General features: G+C 41.7%; 1 protein-coding gene across 6 annotated transcripts in view; it reads right to left on the reverse strand.

Annotated features, from left to right (window-relative positions):
* Positions 1-9759, reverse strand: part of DOPEY1 (dopey family member 1) — a 165817-nt gene that overhangs the window by 129617 nt on the left and 26441 nt on the right. For all 6 annotated transcript variants that reach the window (XM_019520432.1, XM_019520429.1, XM_019520430.1 and 3 more), the window contains exons 2-3: positions 5612-5802; positions 3196-3377 (exon numbers count right to left, since the gene is read on the reverse strand). In XM_019520432.1, the coding sequence (XP_019375977.1) occupies positions 3196-3377; positions 5612-5749 (320 nt within the window). In that variant the 5' untranslated portion in view covers positions 5750-5802. The remainder of the gene's footprint in view (positions 1-3195; positions 3378-5611; positions 5803-9759) is intronic.

Genomic DNA, 9759 nt, shown 5'->3' on the forward strand with positions numbered 1-9759 from the left:
TGTGTGTGTGTGTGTGTGTGTGTGTGTGTGTGAGAGTGTGTGAGAGTGATGAGGAGCTAAACTCTGTTAACCCCTAGCTGCAGAACGCTACATATGCTACTGGCTAAACAAAATTGTTCAAACCCTCTTCTCAAGCTGAACTGCGTGGGCAGCCAGCGGCACCTGCCAGGTTAGCTGAGGGCAAGATCATCATAGCCAGTATGACCTCTAGAGTCAGCTGAGAATACAACCAGCTAATTCAGTAGTTTCTTTCCTAGCACCCAGGGCTCAGCTCCAATTTAGAATTGCAGCAGAAGCTGAGCCCTAGGTGCCAGGGCAAAAGTTCCTGTTAAGTCAGTAGCAGCTTGTGCAATATGAGCCTCTGCCAGGAGAAAGGGAAAGTAATGTTGCACAGGGTCAACACAGTGAGAACATAGGATTCCTGTAGTTCGCATCCAGGAGCCAGGAAGCCCTGCATGCTCACTGTGTCCCCCCCGTGCAGCATTACTTTTTCTTTTTCCTGGTAAAAGCTCCTGCTGCAGAACCTGCTATTACTGTATTTCTCTGTTTAAAACACACACCCAAATTTTCAGCAGTTTATTTTTGGAAAAGTATGTGTTGCATGCAAAAATAAATGGAAACGTATTTGAGTACCTGCCATGTTAATAGATGAAGCATCTAATTGATTTTATGGATGCACTTAATTATTTTCATAACAAGTCAAGGAGGTATAGTATTGGATATTGCTTACAACAAATATATAAAAACCTGCAACAGAAGCATCTTAGTAAAACAGATATGGGGGAAAATTATTTAAATTTTTTTTATGGTATTTCTACCCCTGGGAAATCCAATCTTAGTAAAAGCAAGATAACAGGCTAAACTATCAAATTAATTAACTCCTTAAGTACAACATATTTGTTTCTTTAAAGACAAGATAAAAGTGGAACTTGGCATGTGAGGCACTCATGTTTTTCATTTGTAGAAATTAATACTCTTCAATAACTTTCCCTACAAAAATCCATGATCTTGTTCTTTACAAAAATAAACTGCAAGGCCAACAAAATAAGTATATGAATACCATACATTTTTTAAAAATAACAGAGCACATACAGCAATTCACTTGCTTATGGGTCCTCAAACTAGCAGTGACCCTATTGCTTGTGTCCAAATGTCAAAAAAAGTTAGTTTAAATGTATGTACATAAGAAAGGAATCATAAACTTAATGTTAATGAATGATAGTTTATTAGTCTCATGATAAAAATAAAATCTTTATAACCTAAAACACTTTTTCTCTAATCCCACTCCTCTCCAACCACACCTCCGTCTCCCTCCCTCTCCCCACCCCAAATAAAAAACTGAGTCCAATGACAGATAAAATACCAAGACTCTAATTCAGTTCTGGATTATGACTGATACCAAACAATAAAAGATTGGGATTACATATACATAATTTAACCTTTTCATTGGATTGACTGCTTTGTGGAAAAAAGTGTCCTGTGCTGAATTATGTAGTGTCTTTAAGTGATTTTCTGCATTTGTTGTGTAGAAACGCAATTCCATACTAATTACTGGAAAGCACAAATCAGCTGAAATAAATAGAAGTTTCTGCAGCCACCTATGCAATAATTAGACTTGTGATGGTTAGTTCAGTATACCTAAACCAAATATTTCTTTCCCTTCATTGAAATGTTGTAGGAAAGAGTTCCAATATAGTTTATCAGAGACAGATTTTTCCTGTCAAGCTCCTGTAGCAGCAGGAAATTTTCTTTTTTACAAAAAATATTTTTATTTGGCAGAGGCAGTGACAGTAGGGAGACCACCTGTCCCTAATTGGGTGGGGCAGTCCCAAAATGGGAACATCACTTCCTGGGATAAATGACTCCAGGACAGTATTTATGCTAGATTTGCAGCATTATGTAGGGACCTGGGTTTTCCGTTCACTGCAGAAAAACACAGGAAGTGGTGGATTTCTTTGCAAGGGGCTGCAGGGAGAGCTACATGCATGTGCGCGCACACACGTGCACATGCCTTGGGATACAGCCCCAGGCAGTGGTGAAGAGAAGCTCCCCCAGCTGCTTGCAGGTAATTGTTGGGGGCAGGGGGACAGACTGAGGCTCCTATGGTGAGGAAGGGAATGGGGCAGGGGCTTGGCCTGGGGGTACTACCCAGTCAGGGAAGTGCATGGGACTTGGAGCAGAACTGTGTGGCTGCAGAGCCTAGCCAGGAGTGGGATGGAATCATGGGCAGCTTGTCTGGGGGGGGCAGCTTCCCACTGCCGTAAGCACTCCCAGGGAAGGGGGTTTGTGTGCATGCCCTCCCCCCGCAGAATTTGTGCATGAGGCAGAGGAGGATGCAGGCTTGGGGCTCCCGCCCTGCTGTCCTGCCCCTGGGAGCTTCGTGCTGGCCACATCAACATGGTGACGGGCTCCGAATCTTCCCAGCAGCAGCAATGCAGGGTTGTGCCCTTCACTGCTGCTTAGCAGGCAGGGGGTCCGTTACCATGGCAGCACAGCCAGCACAAGGCTCCTGGGCACAGGACAGCAGGGCAGGGAGCCCTGAGCCTGCAGCAGGCAGCCTGTATCCACTCCCACCCCCCATGGACTCTGCTCGGCTCTGTTCTGGCTATGCCATGGGGGGGAGGGAGGGGGAAAGAGGCAAGTGGTAGGCATGTGTCCATCTTTCCAATTTGTAAAGGTGGTCACCCTAAGTGAAAGTATTTTTCTTATATCTAGAAAACCTCTTTTCTTCAGCACATCATGTCCATGTCCTGGCCATATGCACAAAATTACATTTCATTTTCCGCTGCCCCAGGAGATTAGAAGACAGAATCTTCCTCTGATAAACTATATGGAAACTCTTCCCTAAAACATTTCAACTGCAGGAACAGAAAATTTTGGTTTCAATATATTGAACTAACCATCACAAGTGTAATTATTGCACAGGCAGCCACACAAACTTCCACTTACTTTAGTAAAAGAATAACGGATATCAAAACTTGTAAACACCAAGATGCACTATTTCTCTGAATAGAGAAGCAGAGACTGAAATATTCAGAAGCAGCATACTAAACAAGAGCTACTTACATGACAGAAAAGATGAGTTTTGTTTCATTTTATAAGATACACAAATCAATTGTTCATGTAAAATAACAGACACCAAAAAGTAGTTTAGATTAACTAAAAAACTGAAAATTAATGACAACTATGTTTTACCTGTATAGGAAAAGATCTTTGGCCAGACGCTTGGGCCCAATGATCTTGAAGATAATTTCATACGTTTCAAGTGCCTTCCGATGAACCCCACCTGGCAAGGCTGGATGAAGGCATTGTGCTAGACGCTTGCCTATGGTCAGCTTTTTTGGTACTACTTGGTATTTTGCATTGTTTTGTAAAACCTGGAAAGAAACATTACCATTAAAAACCCAACAATTAGTTTGTGTCAACTGCTCATTTTACCAATTAGTTCCTACACAGGGTGGAATGGGCTCATATGGCAAGCAATCCATTTTAAACACTACCATTTATGAGTTTTCAGAACCTGTCTTGCCAAGTTGAGTTTACAGCATGAGATACTTCAGTTGAACATCTGCCATAAGCAAAATGATGCACGTATGAGTACTTAAATAGGTACAATTTTACTCAGAGCAAGCCCCACATGTAAAGAGCATCTCTCATCCATGAAATCACAGGACTAAAATTCTAGCTGTCACTGTAGGTTGCCAAGCAAGCAAAAGCAAGAGGACTATTGACAACCTCTTTCAAAGATATTCCAAACACAACAACTTTAGTTTATGGAGCCACAACAGAATGTGCAAAACAGAAAACCCTAGAACAGGGATTAGTAACTTTACAGCCCACAGGCTGGATCCAGCCTGCGAAGGACCAACCTAGCCCGGGGTAGCATGGAGATTGCACGGGACATAGCTGTGCTGTGCCACCCATCCCCCTCTGCAGCAGTCACCTACACAGCCCACCCTGCGCTTATCTTCACTGCAGAGGGGCCATGAATTAACAGCGAGAGTAAGCACAAATGGCTTTGGCATCCCACGAGGTAGAGACCTGCAGCAGGGTACTGGGTTACCTACCCCTGCCTTGGACTTCACTTTTAAGCCTGGAACATAAAAAAGCATTTATGTTTTTGGTAATAATTAGTTTTTATTTTGTGCACGAATATACTGAGAATCATCATAAACAAATTAAAAAACAAATTTTAATAAGTAATGGCTACTCTACGATCCTCAGCAACTAAATCAGTGCTCCCAGATTACTACCACTATACAGCACTTCTTATAGGATCAGAGCTGATGCTTGAGTGCCACCTAATTTTATATTATTATATAATTCTATCATACCAACTGATAGTTAAGATGGTTACAATGTTTTGAGCCTCACCCCATGTCCCAGACTCAACCAAAACTCACTGTTGATTTTGGAAGCACCAGAACCATAGGACTGGACTAATATTGTAATTAAAATTATTAATTTTGTAAAAACATTTAGAAGTAACAGCATTCAAAATAAAGACAGCATTACCAGTTAAAAAGAGATAAAGGCAACGAATAATGGACTTGCAGTTTATTTCTATGAAAAATATGATGGTCCTTCATTTTTTCCTTATGAACACTGGTTCTACTGGAAATGATTAAATACATAGATAATACATCCTTACCCAGCTTTCTTTTCCAATAGTGCCCTAGCAGTAAAGGGCAAATATGTCTTTTGCCTGTAAGCCCTTTTCTCCCTTCCCCTCCCCTCCCAACCCAATTAATAAGGAAAAGGTTTTTCTATAAACCTTCTATAGGCACATTTCATTTTTGCACAGAAAAACACATACATCAATCTAAAATTGTGAAATATTTCTACTCACTCCATACTAAAATTTTTCCACCAGAGGATCTCAGTTACATGTATTGCCTACTGAAAAAGTTAACCTCTGGCTCAGTGATTGTCAACATTTTTTAGAGGACTCAAGGTACCCTTCATGAAACTCAAGACACCCCTCTTTAACATTTGTGAATTGGAAAGCACCCTATTTCAAAAACTTATTTATTACAGTGCTTACCTCCCTGTAGAGGGGTCAGCAGCAGGAGTTGGGGAGCCTGAGCCAGCCTTTATCTGCTTATCTCCTCATACAGGGAAGCTGAGCCTTATCTGCTTATCTTTTCAGACCTCACTTATCTCTTACCTCCTGCAGTACCTCTCTAAGGATCTTGTGGTACCCTGGCTGAGAATCACTGCTCCAGCTGAACAGAAGCTAGCTTCCCATAATAAATCCTATTTTGAATCATGCTTTCTTTTTGTGAAATATTATTGCTTAGCAACTGAAGCAAATTTTTAGTTCTGGAAGATAGTTCCTAATTGTTTTAGATAACTATGGTTCAAAAATACCAGTAGTAGAAACACTAACTTGTTGGCTTCACCAAGGATTATGCCCTTAGAAACTAGCCTCAGAAAGTGCTATTAGCTGAACAGCTCATTTGATGTAGAAGTTGACCAGCTAAGTTACTTTTGCAAAAAATAATAAAATTTTAGATAAACAGAATCTTATTTTTTTATATTAAGAACTATGCCTCAAAACTTGTTAACACTCAATACCTGCTGCTTCTTTCAGAGTGTGTTGCAGTCATACCTTGTTTAGCTTTCCAAGTGCTGATATCAAATCTGCCCATTCACTGGAGTATTCAAAGTTCTTTAGTGCTTTATCAACTGCTGCTACATAGTTTCTATATTTGGAGTCACTCAGTAGCTCAAGCTCCTCTGTGTTCATCCTCCTACGAGTCCCCACTAGAGACTAGCTTGCAATTCATGAAAAACCATTACCTGTAAAAAAAAGGGATTAATTCTTTTTCAGTCACTACGTTAAAATAAGTGTGGATACATTTCATAAAAAGAGCTTGCAATGATCTAAGAATCAAGAGCTTTTACAGAAACAAGAATAATCAGGCTTAACAAATTATGACAAACCTATGTATTCTGTACAGATATTAAATGCATTTCCAAACAGGTAAATGGTCGCGTTTTGTTCCATTTTAAGAGATTCTGACAAAATAGTCAGGTTTATAATTCTAAACAATACAAATATGGAGGTACGACTCAGATAGTAACCAAAGACCCTCCAACCCTATATTTCTGACATGTATGACAGATTCATATTATCAACAAGTACTGCTTCTGAACTATACACCATAATTTTAAGTCAGTAGACATAAAAAGTCTGTACCCCATATTTACTTTAATATAAAAGACAACCCTGAATATATGACAACCCCCAATAATTAGATTCTATATCTGAAACGTTTATAACTTTGTTATAATTTTCCAGGTATAGAATCTAATTATTGGAGGTTTGCCTTGAATTTGTACCCCTCCTACTGCTACAGCAGAGAAAATAAATCTGGTGGGGGATCAGGTGGTTCCCTTGTCATTTGCACCCCCCCCAGGCCTTCCTCCCCCCTCTTTATCATCAGATCCTGTTTTCCCCAAGCACATGGACGTGAGGGGCAAATATGAAAACACTGACTTTGAAATATATGTAGTTCATTCAGAATTGATACAAAAAAGTTTACCGTTTTTGAAACTGCTGGAAGTTTTAGCACAGGTGCATTATAAACAAACTTTTAAGCAGCACTTTTGTACCTACTTATATGTACCTACCTACTTGTACAAACTATGCAAATTAGTCCAAAGCTGAAAGGCTCATTATTTACCATATAGTTCACTGGCCTAGGCCCCAGCAGAATCAAGTGTTTCAAGCCATGGTGACCCGACAGCTCAACGCTGCTCAGTATGAGTGTGTACTCCAGATAGCCACCACAAAGGATCCACATGCTAATTAACCCACTGCTCATGACTGGGCTAGGGAAAGACATTACACATAAACTGGTTTAAATCTGTAACAGAACGGATGTTCAATACACATAAACTGGTTTCAGCCATTTTCAAACTGGTTTGAGATAAACCTGGTTGAATGTAGTATCAGACTTAACTGATTTGGGTCAAATCAGTTTATGCAACATCTGTCTCAGACCCCTTCTTAGTTTAACTTAAACCGGAGTCCCTCAGCATCCCAGATGCTTTGCAGCCCTGAGCAGCGCTCTCTGCTCCACAGCAGGGCTGTCCCCACCCCTCTGCTCCCTGGCTGGAGCTCTGGCAGACATGCAGGCACAGCAGTGTCTGCCTGGCTTCCCCTTGCCCAACCCTCCCCACTCATAACTCTCTGCTCAAGCAGGGATTCCCTCCTCCCCTCTCCCACATCACAGACAGTAGCCAACATGTGGTATGCTAGCTAATGCTGAGTGGTGTCTGTGTAAGGCAGACAGGACAAAGGCAGATATGACAGTGTCTACTTAGTGCGTTTTGTAGCTAATCAGCAGGTCAATCAGCGGGAATGTTCCTCCATTCCTTCCTTGGAAAAAGTTGTTTAAGAAGAGCTTGAACTAATGCGAGAGGCTTTTGTTTTCTTGATGGAGTACTAAATGCTGTGTTACTCCCTTTGTAACTGCTTGCTGTGTAACTAAATGCTGTATAACTCTCTGCTGGCTCCCTCGCTGGTCAGGAACAGCTGGGGGGTGGGGGGCGGAGGGCCCTCCCTAATCAAAGCATCCTACCGAGACCTAGCCACGCCACCCCTCATCTCAGCACTGTGGAAGGGACGGCTGCTCTAGCGCCCCCTGGCTTTTAGCCTGAGCCACTGCAGACATATGCCTGCATTTCTTCAATCCAGAGAGGATGTCTCTACGGTTACAAACCGGTTCAGCCTAGCCAGGTTAGACTAACCTCCAAAGATTGACTCTATTCAGGCTCAAGGTTTTTGAACGTCTGTTCCTAGCCCACGTGTTCTTGTCGTGAGTCTTGGGATGATCCAAAAATTTGTATACAGATGAGGCTTAGGGCAACCTGGTCTGGCTACACCTCACGAAGCGTGAAGCCATACTAATCATATGCAACAGGGTAAGAGCAGAGGTGACAGAGGGATTCTGGGAACTGTTTGTGGCTCAATTTGGTGATGTTTACTAAACATTTAAAGCTGGTGAAGAAACAGGAATAATTGGAAATGGGAAAGAAAGGTACAGCTCAGCTGTGGGTGGGAGTGAAGAAATAAAAATGTATTGAGTGAAGTGGCTCACCATGACTTGAAAGAGTCAGCACTGAGGGGGACTGCACGCAGTGAGCACTACCATGTATCTTATTCAGATGGTCTGCACTAACTTAGCCTTGTACTTAATCAACTTCACTATCGATTTCCATTACTGAGTTCATACTGTTTTTGGTAGCAGTGTACTGATAGACAATACATTTAATGAAGTTTCCTTGTATGTGAATATAAAACGAGGGGTTTCCCCGGCATGCTGATTGGGGGGGGGGGGGGGAATTCATCTTATATTTGAATACTGTATTTATCACTGTATGTCTACAGATGTGTGCGATGCCTGCTCTGATGCACTTTAACTGCAGCATATAAGAGCAGACTTGATTAATCAAGTCTGCTGGAGTGTGTTAATTCGCATGTTCCAGCGCCTCAGTGTCTCATGTATTCAGCACCCCTGTACTTCAAAATGGTGATGAGGGCATTTTAACTAAAGCTCGTCAAACAAACTTTAGTTAAAGGGCCCCAGCTGGCATTTTGAAGCGCAGGATGCTGAATACATGAGATGCCATGGGTGCTTTAATTAGAGCGGCGTCCGAGAGCCACTCTAATTAAAGCTTCCCCACCAAAACAGGTGTAATGTTGCCCGGTATCCTTGCATTTTCTTTTTCTTTGAGTTTGCATTAGAACAACTTGCCATAACTGTTTTGAAAAAGTGATTCATTTTCCTGCATTTCATTTCTTGTCAAAGCAAAGAATGAAAGATTTTGGCAATACAGTTGCAAACCGCTGCTTGTTAGGCACTTGGGCCCTCCCTTACAAAGTGCTCACAGTTCCAAGTTAGCAACACACATTGTTATAAACCACGTTTGTACATTATGCTTTCATAAGGTCTTGCAGTGTTCTGAAGTAAGTGAATCCATGTACATACAGGTATAACTTTCAAATTTTTCTTTGTAACTAGAATCAGCAACACTCTACTGAACATACTTATCATCCTGGGCTGGTCTACACTAAACTACATGAGATTCTCTGATTACAACAACACAGTGACACACCATTCCAGGGCTTACACCACTTACCTATGTTTTATTTTAATTTTACTGATTTTTTCTCCATCATCTCTTATAGAACTTTGACCATAGAAAACCTTCTAAAAACTGTTTTTGAATTACACTCCAAAAGGTAAGAAATCCAACTATAACTAGTAGCTACAGAATGATATTTGCTAAATTTGCCTTTAGAGATTTCATAGACATTAGGGCTGGAAGGGACCTCGGAAGATCATCGAATCCAGCCCCCCACCCAAAGGGCAGGAAGTCAGCTGGGGTCACAGGATCCCAGCAAGATAAGCATCCAATTTACTCCTGAAGGTGTTCAATGTAGGTACTTGAACCACCTCCAATGGCAGGCTATTCCAGACCTTGGGGGCTCGGACAGTAAAGAAATTCCTCCTTGTGTCCAGCCTGAAATAGTCTTGTAGTAGTTTGACTGTTTGACCTCGTAATCCCTTGGGGTGCTCTGATGGTCACCCCTGATAAACTTACAGGTGGCCATCAGATCACCCCTGAGCCTGCGCTTTTCCAGGCTAAAGAGCCCCATGGCTCTCAGCCTGTCCTCGTAAGATCTGTTTTCCTGACCTCTGATCATGTATGTGGTTCTTCTCTGGACTCTCTCAAGCTTCTCCACTA

This window comes from Gavialis gangeticus, unplaced genomic scaffold (genome assembly GCF_001723915.1).
Source record: "Gavialis gangeticus isolate Ggan-Ray unplaced genomic scaffold, GavGan_comp1, whole genome shotgun sequence".
Lineage (NCBI taxonomy): Eukaryota > Metazoa > Chordata > Crocodylia > Gavialidae > Gavialis > Gavialis gangeticus.